At 33.7% G+C, this 16,030-nt stretch overlaps 1 protein-coding gene across 1 annotated transcript in view; it reads left to right on the plus strand.

Annotated features, from left to right (window-relative positions):
* The first annotated feature begins 1,826 nt into the window (after positions 1-1,826).
* LOC139515119 (uncharacterized) overlaps positions 1,827-16,030 on the plus strand; it is a 40,990-nt gene continuing 26,786 nt past the window's right edge. The window contains exons 1-7 of the mRNA XM_071304680.1: positions 1,827-1,960; positions 8,574-8,621; positions 12,093-12,181; positions 13,135-13,462; positions 13,920-14,005; positions 15,135-15,336; positions 15,911-16,030. Coding sequence (XP_071160781.1) covers positions 8,598-8,621; positions 12,093-12,181; positions 13,135-13,462; positions 13,920-14,005; positions 15,135-15,336; positions 15,911-16,030 — 849 coding nt within the window. The 5' untranslated portion in view covers positions 1,827-1,960; positions 8,574-8,597. The remainder of the gene's footprint in view (positions 1,961-8,573; positions 8,622-12,092; positions 12,182-13,134; positions 13,463-13,919; positions 14,006-15,134; positions 15,337-15,910) is intronic.

Consider the following 16,030-nt stretch of genomic DNA (forward strand, 5'->3'; position numbering starts at 1 on the left):
CTCATTGGGGGGTTCTGATCCCGGATCACCGTCTTACTGTTTTGTCAGATTCGTATGGAACGCCATAGCTGTCTTATGTGTCTTTTTTTATTATAATAAGGTTGGTTTTTATTATACGAAGGTGCTTTTCTATTATGCGAAGGTGGGTTTTCTATTATACGATGGTGGTTTTCTATTATACGAAGGTGGTTTTCTATTATACGAAGGTGGTTTTCTATTATACGAAGGTGGTTTTCTATTATACGATGGTGGTTTGCTATTATACGATGGTGGTTTTCTATTATACGAAGTGCTTTTCTATTATAAAGCTCATCCACATAATAGAAAAGCACCTTCCTGTTTTCACGGCACACTAATTTGACTTTCACGTGTCACGCTTACAAAAAAAATCGGCATTCCCGCGTCACGATTAGACCCTAATTAGAATGAGACCCACATTAAGCAACCCCACCAAAAACCAAAGATGAACTAAGGTGCTCCAGAAGGGGTAACGGTAAATCCTGATCTACATGTAATTACAAACCCGATGATTACTGATTAGTCTTATTCTGTGAAAAGAGAGCAAAATTATGGTTACGTCAATTGGAACATATAGATAACTTTTAATATTTTACGCGATACGATTTGTTGAATTTAAGTGAACTAACTGGACATGGATTGCACGTAAAAGTTTTTCAACCACATCCTTTATCGAACTAGATTTTATGGAAGAAAAAGAAAAAAACACGTTTCTGATATTTTTCTGAAAAACTTACATGTAATGGGGCGGGACCTATGAAAGGGCTTGTGAAAACTAATGAATTTTATGATTTCGGATATGTTCATTATGTCGTAACTACAATCCCGTCCCCTTTTCACGATTGTGACCTACAGAATTAGACTATTTACCGAGTTTGAAATAACATGAGCAACACGTCGAATGTTACATGTGGAACAGGGTCTGCGTACCCTTCCGGAGCACCTGATATCACCCTTAGTTTTTGGGTGGGCTTCGTGTTGCTTATATATTTTTTTAGTTTTCTATGTTGTGTTTTGTGTACTATTATGTGTCCGGCAATTAGTATTTTTTGATTTTTTAACCATGGCGTTGTCAGTTTATTTTCGATTTATGAGTTTGACTATCCGGCTCTGGTATCTTTCGCTCTCCTTTTATCTTGATTATTTGACATTATCTATACATACACTGTAAGTGTAGCATATTGTGAAGTCACATTTCAGGAGCTATGTGTCTTATTGACTAATTTAGTGCATGGTCAGTGTCATTTGTTGATGTATACCATGTTACACGGAAGTTCGTTCAATGTCATGTAATTTGAATTGTTAGAATACATTTGTCATTGTTGGGTCTTTGAAGCTGACTTTGCGATGACGGTCGTACGATAACCTATAGTTGTTTAAAACATCTACGTCATTTCGGCTCTGGTGGAGTGTAGTTGTCAATAATGTCACATCTTCTTTCTTTTATATACAAGATAATAACTTATTATAATCTTCATACATGGTGAGGTTCATGGAATAGTTTAACCTCCTTTACATCATTGTGTGCACTTCTAGATACATATATTCTGGTATGCTGATATTCTCTATAGGTAGTGCAGGAACATATATATTGACTTTAGATATTCTGTTATATATCTGAATGGTAAAAGAATGGTAAAAAATTCTGATTTGAGAGGAGTCTTACACTCTTATTGTATAACGTAATATTAACTTTAAGAAAGTGTTCAGAAACTTCTCGCGTCTCCACGACCAAGCTTTGTAAAGGCAAAATGAATAAAAACTTACACATACAAACATAAGAGGCTAATAAATAAAAACAGTCACGCATCAAATAAATCGGAAATTATTCAGCAGTTTTTACAAGTTGTTTCCGATTGTTTTCTTGGTCGTGGGATTGTAATCATAACAAGTCCGCAACTGGACTGACGTGGAAGGAAAATACAGCAGTGTACTTTAACCAGTAAGACATTTCATTTACATTGACAAGTGATATAATTTGCATTTAAAACCCAAACTATATGCATGTATTGACCAATATTGTCCTGTAAATTCTATATTGATTTCAACGAAACTCAAAGTAATTTGAAAAAACCTGTAAATGACCTAGATAGGCGAAGGAGGAGGGGGTTTGTGCGTACGTATAAAACTGGTTTAAGTCCACCATATCAATAAGGCTAAATTTACCATTAGTTGAACGTTTTTTTCGGAGGAGTAGGGTGTTGGTGGTTGAGTTGTATTGTCCCATATTTTTTTAACATTCCTGTTCATTTGAATGTAATATTCATAGGTATTAAAAAAAATGCTCTTTAAACTCGGGGAAATTTAAGGTAATGTAATCTGAATCAAACCGAAACAAATTTGATGGTTCATATTATGTATATGTCATTTTTTTTTAAGTCTATAAATATTAAGGATATATTGAAGAAGTTACCTCACATCATGAAATAGTTAAAGGATCCTGTTGTTCAATGTTATCGTTTGTTGATGAAGTTAATAAGTGTTTCTCGTTTCTTGTTTATTATATAGATTAGACCGTTGGTTTCCCCGCTGAATTGTTTTACACCAGTCATTTTGAGGCCCTTTATAGCCTGCTGATCGGTGAAAACCAAGGCTCTTTGTTGAAGGCCGTACTTTGACGTTGGACCTATAATGGTTTACTTTTTAAAAATTGTGACTTGGATGGAGAGTTGTCTCATTGGCACTCATACCACATCTTCTTATATATATATATATATATATATATAAAGAACGTCCTGCGATAAAACCAATTTTTACAGATAATTGTAGAGGTCCTGACATCATACAGAAATTGAATTATCCATGCTCTGGAATATATCAAAAGGCCCTTAATTCTGTATTGATATCCCCACTCGAATTCTGGAGCTCCTAAATATTTCATCTTTTTACCACGCATTTTTTTTTTACCTCTCTTTGTGCTAACGGATCTGTCGTAAGATAACCAATGACAGTAGTCGTGAATTATTATGCTGAACAAATCGGTGAAAATGGTTCGGTAATCAGCATAGAAACTGCATAAGAGTTTGGTCTGATTTGTGTGAAATTGTACCTATCGACACAAATTGCTCATCTGACCAAAAAGTGTTCATCATATCTATGAACAGTATAAACTTGATAGATAAAGTTCATACACGTAATGTTAATATTATGTAATATTGCGTTAATAACATATTTTTTGCTTGTCAAAAACAAAACAAACTTATCTTTATTTATCACTCATCAAATAATATATATATTTTCTCATCTGGGCCCATTTTCTCAGTCATGGTCACATATTAATAAAGAGGCTACATTTAGTCATGTTTATTGAAATATGAAAATAAGTAGATTTGGGTTTTATTTTCAATGGCACAAGTATCCACCAAGTTCAAATGAAGTGGATTTAAGCAATAAAAGGCAAACGTATATTCAGCTTTAAAAGGCTTTCTACAAAATTTAAGCAGATTCTATATTTTTTCTTACGATTTGAGACCAAAAAAAATGCCAATGATAAATATAAGGCAAAAGTCCGAGTCAGCCCCTTTTCCGCCATTTAAAAACATCAACGATCTCCTAATATTGTCATATATTATATGACAGTTGGTCTTAATGACTAAAGCTCAAGTATGGACCAACGGGCCACTTTCACGCTTTAGGTTAATGCAAATTGTCAGATTTTGTATATAGATTATGCACGGAAATCCCAATTTCTTGTGATAAAAAGTAAACTATCCTTAATAATATTTATGTACGTTTCAGCAACAAAGCAGTTTATCAACAGGTTGTAGGTATCCCAATGGGCACTTATTGTGCCCCTTTAATAGCAGACTTATTTTTGTACTGTTACGAATCACAGTTCATGACTAAATTCAGTAAAGAGCCGTCGAAATTCCATTTAATTGATAAATTCAACAAAACTTACCGTTATCTTGATGATATTTTTTCGTTGAATAATCAAGAATTTTCTCTCAATATACTGCTGAAATTTACCCCAAGGAACTTACTTAAAATAAACCAAATTTATACGGTAATATCTGTCCTTTCCTGGATTTAGATATTTCGGTTTTTAACGGGAAACTCCACACTAAATATACGACAAAATGGACGATTTTTCGTTCCCTATTGTTAATTTTCCATTTTTAGATGGTGATGTTCCTTTGGCACCATCTTACGGTGTTTATATTTCACAGCTCGTTCGCTATGCCCGTGTCTGTTGTGACGTTTTTGATTTTAACGAACGCACTATATGTATTACTGGTAAATTATTAAACCAGGGATATCGGTACCATAAATTACTTAAAACCTATACTAGATTTTTCCATAGATATAAAGATTTGGTTTTGAAGTTTGGTTGTACTTGTAGAAAACTTATTTCAAAACGGGATAGCACATCCTCATTTTTACGGAAATGTTGTTATCCGTGCCCGGAAATATAGAAAGGATCCTTGTAAACTTATCGCTCCTTTAAATAAACTTATTCTAAAAGGTTACCAATTAAACACTGTAATAAGATCATTGAATATTGTTTTTATTGGTATAAATATTAATTTTGTTATCGGTAAATTAAAAGCAAACTAAACATTACTAGTATGTTATACACATATACACATTCATGGATCTACAATCTGTCGATACCTGTAACTTGGCATTGCACAAGGTCCTGAGTTTCTCTGACTGTTTATGACGTCTTTACACTGAATCCATTCACGGGATGTTGGATGTGTACGGATTGATAGTTTAGTCTTAGATGCATGATTTTTTTTATTATTAGTTGTTAGTGGCTTTGAACTAGCTGTCAGATAACTGCGAGTAGTCTCAGATATGTTCCTAGTGTCTTTTTGTTGTCGGGATGTACAAGTACCCAGCCACGTCCACTTGTATGTTTGTCCATCTGATGAGTTCAGCCCTTTTCAACTGATTTTTATAGTTCCTTCTTATGTTGTACTGATATACTAATGTCCCATGATAAGGTTTGAGGGGGGGGGGGTGTGTGGTGTGGTTGGGATCCCGCTAACATAGATATAGGAAGATGTGGTGTGAGTGCCAATGAGACAACTCTCCATACAAATAACAATTTAAAAAGTAAACCATTATAGGTTAAAGTACGGCCTTCAACACGGAGCCTTGGCTCACACCGAACAACAAGCTATAAAGGGCCCCAAAATTACTAGTGTAAAACCATTCAAACGGGAAAACCAACGGTCTAATCTATATAAACAAAACGAGAGACGAGAAACACGTATATATTACATAAACAAACGACAACTACTGACTCTACATCAGATTCCTGACTTAGGACAGGTGCAAACATTTGCAGCGGGATTAAACGTTTTAATGGATCCAAACCTTCTCCCTTTTTCTGAAACAATAGCATAACATCACAACAAAGAAAAACATACGATAAAATATCAATTGGCAGACTTAACTCAATCAAAAAACGTATGATTAAACAATGAACGAATAAATTTGATCTGCGATATCTGAATACAAATGCACAGTTAATTAAATATTAGAGACAAACATTCATGACCAAAAAGCTAACAAACAAATTCAAACACAGGACATGACTGAGAAATATTTAATCAATCAATGTTCACTTTACAAAAAAACCCGGTTTTTTTATAATCTTGAAGTTTATACAAATGTTGTAAGAATAAGTGAAAAATTGAAGATATTACAAATAATCAAAGCTGGTGTACAGACAAGATCCATATAAATAAAAAATAACAAAAAAGCATTATAAACAGTATCAACAGGTCGAATTAACAAGAAAATACGATTTGAGAGTACTCGCAGTTACTGACAGCTAGTTAAAAGCCATAACCAATTAATAATAAAAAATCATGCATCAGAGACTAAAATCGACTAAAACACATCACAGGGATTTAGTATTTTAACGTCATTAATAGTAAAAGAAGACATGACTTGTGCAATGCCAAAAAATAAATGTATCGACAGGTAGTAGTATAGTGAAGAGCGACTTCTATAGAAATAAAAGTTAACGTGTCTGTGTCTCTATACATCTCGCCTCAAAAGATAATAGTTATGTTTTAATTTGCTAATGACAATATCAATATTAGTGCCAATGTGAACTATATTCAGAGATCTTATTACAATATTGGTACGATAACCCTTACTTATAAGTTTGTTTAAAGGTTCGATGAGTTTACAAGGATCACATAGTGATTTCCTCGCTTTAAGTACAATATTACCATAAAATTTAGGATGTGAAATACCATTTTTAATAAGCTTTCTACAGGTATAGTCAAATTTACTAATCAAATCTTTGTATCTATGAAAGAATTTAGTAAAAGTTTTAAGTAATTTATGGTATCGAAATCCCTGACACAACAATTTACCAGTGATGCATTGATTACGTTCGTTAAAATCTATGACATCAGAACACACACGGGCAAACCGAACGAGTTGCGATATATAAACACCGTATGATGGAGCCAAAGGCACATCGCCGTCTAAAAAAGGAAAATTAACAATAGGAAATGAAAAATCGTCTCTTTTGTCGTAAATTTTAGTGAAGTTTCCCGTTTGAAATTGAAATGTCTAAATCTAGAAAAGGACAACTGCTGCTGTTTATGTTAGATTTAGTTAAAGTAAGTTCGTTTGTGTAAATTTCTGAAGTATATTTAGAAAACTCTGGATTATTCATCGAAAAAATATCATCCAGATAACGGTAGGTATTTTTGAATGTATCAAACAAATGTAACAATGATGGGTCTTTACTGAGTTTGGTCATAAACTGAGATTCATAGCAATATAGAAATAAATCTGTTATTAAAGGGGCACAGTTGGTGCCCATAGGAATAACATGTTTAACCCCGCAACATTATGTATGCATTTGCCTGTCCCAAGTCAGGAGCCTGTAATTCAGATGTTGTCGTTTGTTTATGTGTTACATTTTTGTTTTTCGTTCATTTTTTTTTATATAAATAAGGCCGTTAGTTTTCTCGTTTGAATTGTTTCACAATGTTATATCGGGCCTTTTATAGCTGACTGTGCGATATGGGCTTTACTCATTGTTGAAGGCCGTACGGTGTCCTATAGTTGTTAATGTCTGTGTCATTTTTGTCTCTTGTGGACAGTTTTCTCATTGGCAATCATACCACATCTTCTTTTTTATATACACCACATAATTTTAAGATTAATATAGAGGAAGCTCTAATAATATGTTTTCAGAAAAGAAAAATTGGGGCCAGCAGACTCGTTTTTTTGACCACACAATAAAATATGTCAATTCACAATACATGATTGTATCATTTATGTAAACGTTACTTTATCTGAGTTTTCTCCCCTTATGCGGCGAAGTTGTTACCTGCTATTTCAATATCCAAGACGGAGGAAAACACCCCAGCCACCTCAACTTATCAGATTGATACAAAGAGAAAAAAAACCATAGCAAACAACACAGACCGGACTTGACCGGGTGTATATCCAGCCCTCATAACAATCAAGACACAAAATACAGACCCAAGAGTACTCGCAGTAACTTACAACTCGTGCAAAGCCAATAACAACTTATACAAAATCATGTATCTAACACCAAATACAAATCAGTACACAATTTACATCCAATAAATTTATAGTTTAAAAGACGTCATTAACAGTTTGAGAAAACCTGACATTGTGCAACACAAACATAAAGCATTAAAAAGGTATCGATAGATTATAGTACCATCGATCAAAGTGCATATATGTATAACAATAATATATAGTGTGGTTTTAATTTACAGATAATGAAATCAATATTTTACCAATAAAAACAATATTTAAGGAGAGTATTATATACTGCAAAGTTGACATTATGATATGATATTAAAATTAAAAAGAAAGAATGCTATGAGTGCCAATGAGACAATGTCAACACTCGAGATGAAGATATAAGTAACTTAAGGTAACTGTACGGCCTTCAACAATAAATAAAACCCATATACTGTATAGTCCGCTATAAAAATCATGCACATGATAAATTAAAAATCATTACAAACGGTGGAAAAATCTGCATATTTCCGAGTGATTTAGCCTACTTCTAACCTGGGTGATGTAACAGCACAACATAAAGCAAGTTGTGTCACAGAGACAACAACCCGACCAAAGAGCACACAATAGGATAAGGCCACCAGTGGGTCTTCAACACAGCGAGAAAATCTCACACCCGAGAGGGTTTCAGCTGGCCCTACACAAAAATAAGTACATGTACTTATTCAGTGAAAATGGTTCAATTATTTAGTCTTGATAAGCCTTCAGTTCAAATATACAACACCCTACATGGCATTCCTATCTATATTATCTATTCTGTAATATTGCTAATTAATTTGTTCATGACGTATGCCATTTAGAGTTATCGGTTTAAACATATATCCTTCTGGTGACCACAGGTAAACCGAGATAACACATTCTTCCTTGATAAATACAAGTATCCAACGATCGCACTCCCACTCTATAAACCTCCTATCAACGTCTAAACATCAGGTGAGTATACACACAAAGATCGGCTTTTTTAATTTCTGAAATTTCAAATATCTATAGAGTCGATTTTGATTTTTGCTGGTCTTTTGTAGGGTCACCACCAAGAGCTTGCCAAGATGTCGTATATGATAAATCGAGTGGTATGTACTTTTCCTTCAGTCTTTTATTTGTTCAAAGTATCAAACTTAGCACTGAAACAATACCTGTTTTAACCGATATGTTGGAATACAATTTTTAAACAAGATGACCTTCAATATAAACAGACAAATAAGATCCTATTTGGAATAAGTTTGTCAATAATTTTTCTTTGGATTTTCCCCCATTGTGCTCTTATGCTTGTATCAAAATCGGTCTCTCTTTTACGGTGTCTATATTTCCTAACTCGTTCGCTGTATTCGTGTCCGAGTTACGCTTTTGGTTAATTTACTTATGTTTAGTACCTGATGAATTATTGATTTTATGAACACAAGTCTGGTAAGACCTTTACCAAATTCTGTCTTAGATATAAGGATTTAGTTTGCAAGCTTGGCATTTAATAAAGATCGAGATATCAAATCCCAATTTCTCGATGATGATGTTGCTTGTATATTACGATTCGATCATGACTATAACTTCAGGGAGTACCATGTTACTAGATCATTGTGTAATTGTTGTGTGTGCTTAGCTAAAATACCAAGCACAAGTGTCAATAATTATGTTGTACTGCTATCACTTTGTTCAAGGTTAAGGTATTGTTAGGCGTTCGCAAACATGTTAATGTACAATATGGCTTACCAAAAATGTGTTTGCTCATTATTGAAGGCCATACAGAACACTATAGTTGTTAACATCTACGACATTAAGTCTTAATTTGGTAATTCAAACATTGGTAGTCGTACCACATCTCTTTATTTTTTGTATTAACCCCGCCATATTCGTTGTTGACCATACTTAGCCAGGATTCCAGTGGTGGTCGTTGCATTGGCGGATCCAGGGGATGGAGGGGTCCGGGGGTTGGAACCCCCCTTTTCTTTGGACGATCAATGCATTTGAATGGGAGCATATAGTTCGACCCCCTTTACTCTGGGTTGGGACCCCTTTTAAAAATGGCTGGATCCGCCCCTGTCGTTGGTTGAAGTCTACCATAATTAATTGTTGATAATTGTTATTAGCGTAAATCAGGCTGCAAGATTACTCTTATCATTTTTTTATATTTTGTTATTCCGGGCCTACGTTATGGATTTTGCTCGTTGTTGAAACAGTATACACTCCTTGTCTTTTGGTCTTTGGTTAAAATTTGTCTCAGTGACAGCTTAAATGTAATAAAGAAATTCATCACTATTCTCATGTTTATAGCAGTAGCGGATCCAGAAATTTTCATAAGAGGGGCATTCTGACTGCCTATGAGGGGGCTCGCTCTGGTCATGCTTCAGTGATTCCATATATAATCAACCATTTTTTTTTTAAAAGGGGGACGGTCCGCTGACCCCTCCCTAAATCGACCTCTGTAAAGAAATTGTTAGTCTACGAAAATTCTAACTAAATCCACACATATGCAGCAGACATTAACACTTTACAGAAAACTCTCGACATGAAGAAATAACATATAATTAGTCTGTTTTGATGTATGACTTAGATTTCTAGATTTGTCACAAATATAGGCACTTATCATGGAATATTTTTTTTCAAGGTTGTGTTTACTTTTAACTTTTTTATGGCGTTAATGTGTGAATTCAATCTTGGCCTATTCGGCTGTGGATTCAGAGCCAATTTCGTTATTAAATAAGAAGATGTGGTGTAATAGACATAGACAAAATTACGTAAAAGTTAACAACTATAGATCACTATATGGCCTTCAACAAAAACAACACCCATTCCGCGTAGTAAGCTATAAATGCCCCGAAATGACAAATGTAAAACAAGGTTGTATACAATTTTAACGAATAAATCTATGTCCTGATTTGTGTACAAAACAATGAAATAAACGAAATATGATAACCAGAAACAAACGACAACCACTGAGTTACATACTCCCGACTTGGGAAAGGCACATACAGAATAAGTAGCATTGCTTATGGATCAGGATATAAATTTGATGTAAAATTTAAAAAAAAAACGTAAATATTTCCCCATATCTGCGAGGTTACGACTTTGTCCAGAGTAATTGTTCACCATCATGATAGACAACTTCCAAGTTCGTGCATATCCCCGTATATTTACTATGATACAATGCTTTTTATCCCCAAAGTAAGAGCCAAGCGTTCAATGATGTCACTTACGCCGATTGACCTAGGTTCAACCGGCGTAGCTCATTCATAAAAAAGAACAAACTCAAAATTGGTCTATTGCATCAAAACTTCTAAATTGATAACGTATATATGGCATGATCGTAACACATGTTTTGTCTAGCAAAAGACTATATACCATCTGCAAGTTAAACATGTCACTGTAGTACTAGAGACTATACAAACAAGGAAAGCACGTCAATATTTGGCCTCCACAATTTAATAATGAATTGCATTCTTCATATGAATTGTACATGAAAGAACATTATCAGACGATGAGTAGGCGAGGTTTGAAGCTGGTCTCGTTTTCAACCCGAGATAACCCGACTACAAAGTTATTTTTATTGTCCTTGTCTTTACATTTGCGATCAAATCAATACAACCCCAATAAATTACAAATACATTTAATCCTGTTATCAAATATTTTAGGGTACGCCTGGTATATAGCGGGTTATATCGGTTGATTTAAGAATAGTATATCTATGTGTCATAAATTCATTGATAACCAACTAAAATATTGTGGGTGAGATAACAAATGCATATTCAGCAAATGGGAAGGAAAAACTTCATAAAAGATTTAATCTGAAGCAATAACTTATGGTTCTTCGTTCCTTTATCACTTATATGTTATAAACAATAATATATCCTTAACCTTTTTTAAGGAGATAAAAGTAATAAAAAAAAACTATGTGTATGTGTTTTGTACTATCAACGCACGTATACGCTTAACAATATTGCTAACAGCAAGTGTAATATTGTTGTTGAGTAAAATAGAAAAAGATTTGTGCAACTGGACAATAGACAAAAGCATCAACTAGAGCTTCAAGCATGAATGAATCAACAGTCATTCGAAGATACACAGAAACATATATAATTGCTACCACTGACTGTCCAGATTATAGATATTGAGCATACCCGTTGCAGTGTCTTTTACGTGGAGTTTGGCATGTTAGCTCACTGTTAAAATGTAGTTTGTCCATACATTGTTATTGATGAGTCGAGCTCGTTTGTTATGATCGAGGCATGTCCATCCCTATTTTCTGTGTTTGTTATGATCGACAGGCTGGTTTTCCTTGAAAAAAATCCACCAAATTGTAAATAAGATAGTAGTTCTTAGTCCTTTTCCTCTTTTCCATCCATCTTATTATATTGACCAGTTACTGTTGAATTTTTGAACATTTTTATTCTTTGTACGTAACAAAAACTACTATAAGTTGTGGTTATTTAAAATACCAGCGTAACTTTTGAAGATATATCCTTTGTACGTAACACAAACTACTATAAGTTTAAAATACCAGTGTAACTTTTGAAGATATATCTATAAGATGAAATTTTCTTTTCTTTTAGTACACACCATCGTCTTTCTATATCCCAAATGGATTACATCCGGGAAAACAATTCATCATGCGAGGAAGAGTCACATGGGGTACCGAAGCGTAAGTCATTGATTATTACTTGACTATTCATAACTTAGTAGAATACATAAATGGTACATGTAATAAACTGTCTTTTAATTTTGTTCCAAATAAAATTGAGAAAGGAAATGGGGAATGGGTCAAAGCGACAACAACCCGACCACAGAGCAGACAACAGCCGAAGGCCACCAATGGGTCTTCAATGAAAATATTTGTTTGCCCAAAAAATCCTTTGAACTCTAGAATATGTTGTTCGAAGAGGTTCAAATTGATGAAGCCTGTGATATAATTTTAAAGCAAATACTATTTATGAGTTCATACAATGCTAGTAGTCAGACGAGGGAAGCTACTTTTGAAGGTGTATAGCATAAAGTTGATGCCCATGTGACTTTTTTTTTAAAGTATGTGTCCAAAAGTCCTAACAAAGAAATAGACAAAGGCTTTAAACGTCGTATTTATACGACTGTTCATTTCTACTGATTAGTATGTTATACCCAGTCAGGTTGTAAAGTATTCAATTGGTATTACAAAAAAATGCATATGCTGATATAATTTTCAAGTTCAAGGAAAAGTAAATAGACCATGTCACAGATATTGGTAAATTTTTGCATACAACTTTAACTGACAATCGAAAATGATGCTAGAATCCCTTTTATTTTCTGAAATTATTACTTATTCTTTCACAGAAGTTGGAAATTTTAAAGAAAGCACATACAATCGGTGAAAAAACGTTTTTAACTCATCAAATCTCTAACTTCAAATTTATAGATCTTTCTTTAAATATGTAAGTTGCTGATATATAAATTTCGGTTTAAATGATATAAAATAATAATAAACAAGCTGACGTGCACTAACTTATTCGTTGGGAAAGCTCATACATACATAGTGTACTTTAATGGCTATTTGGAAGTGATTATAACTTTTGATATATGTATCCACGTGATAACTAACATTCGAATATCACGTACATTTAGATTTGCAATCAATTTACAACAAGACGAGAACCCACAGGGAGGTGACATCGCATTCCATTTCAACCCCCGACCATCACAAGGAGAGGTAATCAGGAACTCGTGCACTGGCGGTGATTGGCAGGACGAAGAAAAAGAACAGCCACATTTCCCATTTGATGACGGTAGATCATTCATCCTCCGTATTGAAGTTACTGCCAGTGAATTCAGAACATATGTCAACGGAAAACCATACATCAACTACTCACACCGTGTTGATTTGGGAGATGTCCATTTCTTACACTTGACAGACGGTGCTGAATACTATGACATCACTTTTGTTGATAGATATGTAAGTAGTCTAAAACCATCATGTTTGCAAAATATGTTACTATAAGATGTGAAAAAATAAAATAATATGGACTGAACCCGTTCCAATTTTAAATAGTAATAATATAAGGTGAAACAACATATATCATCTTCCGTTTCATCGAATACTTCTAATTCATCACCTGGAATAATTGCAATGTCGAAAATAAAATTCCTGAATGTAACAGGACAGGAAAAGATACAGCATAATAAAAAGAACCCAGAAAAAACTCCGAAAGAGACAAGTAAAACAATAACATAAAGACACACAATCAAAATGTACACGAACCCTTAAACATTTGAAATTAATAGTTTTGCAGTAAAATCTGCAGTTAATCATCGAATAGTAGCCATGCTTTTGAAGAGGAGGACTATGCTGTTCATGAGTATTTTTGTAAAACAAATGTAAATATCACTTGACTTGATCTTACGTTTTTAAGGGTTTGCCATATAGAACAGAGATTCCAGGAGGTATGCAAGTCGGAAAAGCCGTCAGAATCCGAGGAGCAGGAATGGACAATGAACCGTACGTACAAAAATATCTCTATATCTATCGTCATTTCGGAAAGTATAAACAGATTTTTCATTGCAGTTTGAAAAAAATGCTAAACATTAATAAACAATAAAGCGTTTTTATACTTATCATGTATTGACGTCATTATCAAAATTAGGACTCATGAAATTTATAACGTGTTGTTTTTATTTTTTACTATCTACTACCTCTTTTTTGTTGGCGTCTTTGGTTTATTAATTTGTATGTTTGTTGGAATTTTTAGTCAGTTGTGTTATATGTCTGGGATATAAGTTTTCACAGTATTAGCTGCTGGGTCACTGTTGTTGTCACTTTAACCTATTACGTCGGTTTGAATGTTCTCCCAGTTTTGTCAATATATAAAAACTACAAACAAATGTCATACCAGTAGGATGTTTAGCTAGTTATGACACCAAGTTTAACCCACCATTTTCTTCGGGAAATGCCTGTACCCAATCAGGAATATGGAAGATTTTTTTACTTGTTTCCGTGGAATGATAATGTTTGATCTTGTCAGTTTTGATTGACTTCCCTTGAAGAATTTGCCTGGGCGTTCTGTATATTTTTTTATTTTTTTTTGTAAACAGATAGTTTTGTATTGTCACAGACGTGACAAATCTAACTCCATCTATAAGTAATTCATTCTATCTATTTGATTAAACATTCCTAAAAGTTTCTTTCCTTACTCCCCAATATTACGTTGGACCAATGATAACATTATGACTAAATAAATATAGGGATGAGGAAGCTCAATTCTTTAATCTTGAGGAAAATGTCGTATTTGATAAGAAAAGTATTTGTTGATAACTACGTTCATAATGATATTTTCGTATGATTTTTAAAATTCACCATTTTCTACATAAGAAACGAGTTGTTTTCCATTCGTTTGATGTGCTTCAGCTTTTGATTTTGTCATTTGATAAGGGACCTTCCGTTTTGAATTTTCCTTGGAGTTCGATATTTCTTTTTTTATTTTAGTTTTTCTATTTGATAACAATAAAAATATACTTCATAAACTTAAAACTCCGAAAAACTGTGACAAGATAGTTTGGTTCATTTACCTTTTTATTGCAATTGATAATAGTTTTCCCATTTAAAATAATGATCATTGTCATTGAAATAGATTCAGCATCAACTTTGGATGTGATTGTGAGAACGAGACATGCGCTTTTCACTTCAATCCAAGACCAAACGAAGGTGTAGTTATTCGTAATGCAAACCTTGGTGGCTGGGGAGACGAGGAGAGAGATTATGAGGCAGATTTCCCATTCAGCCCAGGACAATACTTCGACGCTCTGTTTGTGTGTACTGACGACAAGTATCATGTAAGTGAACATAACCAAGGAATAAGATGTGAAATCAAGTGATACCATCATTCGTTAGATACATTCGACTGCTTCGATTACTAAGCTGTCAAAATCAACTTCATATCTGTACAAGTGTCCCTGTCAGGTCCCTACCACACAAATGATGCTCAATAACTTCACATGCTAATTATTTTCTTGAGAGAAAAAAAACTGAATAGCAATATCACATCTTTACAATATTTATAGAATGTATTTCATAGTAATACATTGTATTCAACAGATAATGATTCAAAATTAATAAAAAGTAGTACAACAAGTAAGCAAACGTTAACATACATAGATTCCTGACTTGGTACAGGACATTTTAAGAAAAAAAAATGGTGGGTTGAACCTGGTCTTATATGACATTGTTAAAAACATCGCTAACATCGCTACAATTGAAAAAGAATACAACTTAACAATAATGCCATTCTAAATATGAACAAATTGGCTTTTATAAACACTACTTGTCATGTCAAGTCCTTTTTGTCATGTATACGTTGTATGACAAGATTATGTATTAAATAGTGGTATAAATTTTATTCTTATATAGGTGTACGTAAATGGAGAGCATTTTACTGATTTCAACCATCGATGTGGAGTGCCTGATGTGTCTCACTTTCATGTACAGGGAAATATGGACATCAAAGACGTGGAATATTTTGAACCATTG

Source organism: Mytilus edulis, chromosome 3 (genome assembly GCF_963676685.1).
Source record: "Mytilus edulis chromosome 3, xbMytEdul2.2, whole genome shotgun sequence".
Classification (NCBI taxonomy): Eukaryota; Metazoa; Mollusca; class Bivalvia; order Mytilida; family Mytilidae; genus Mytilus; species Mytilus edulis.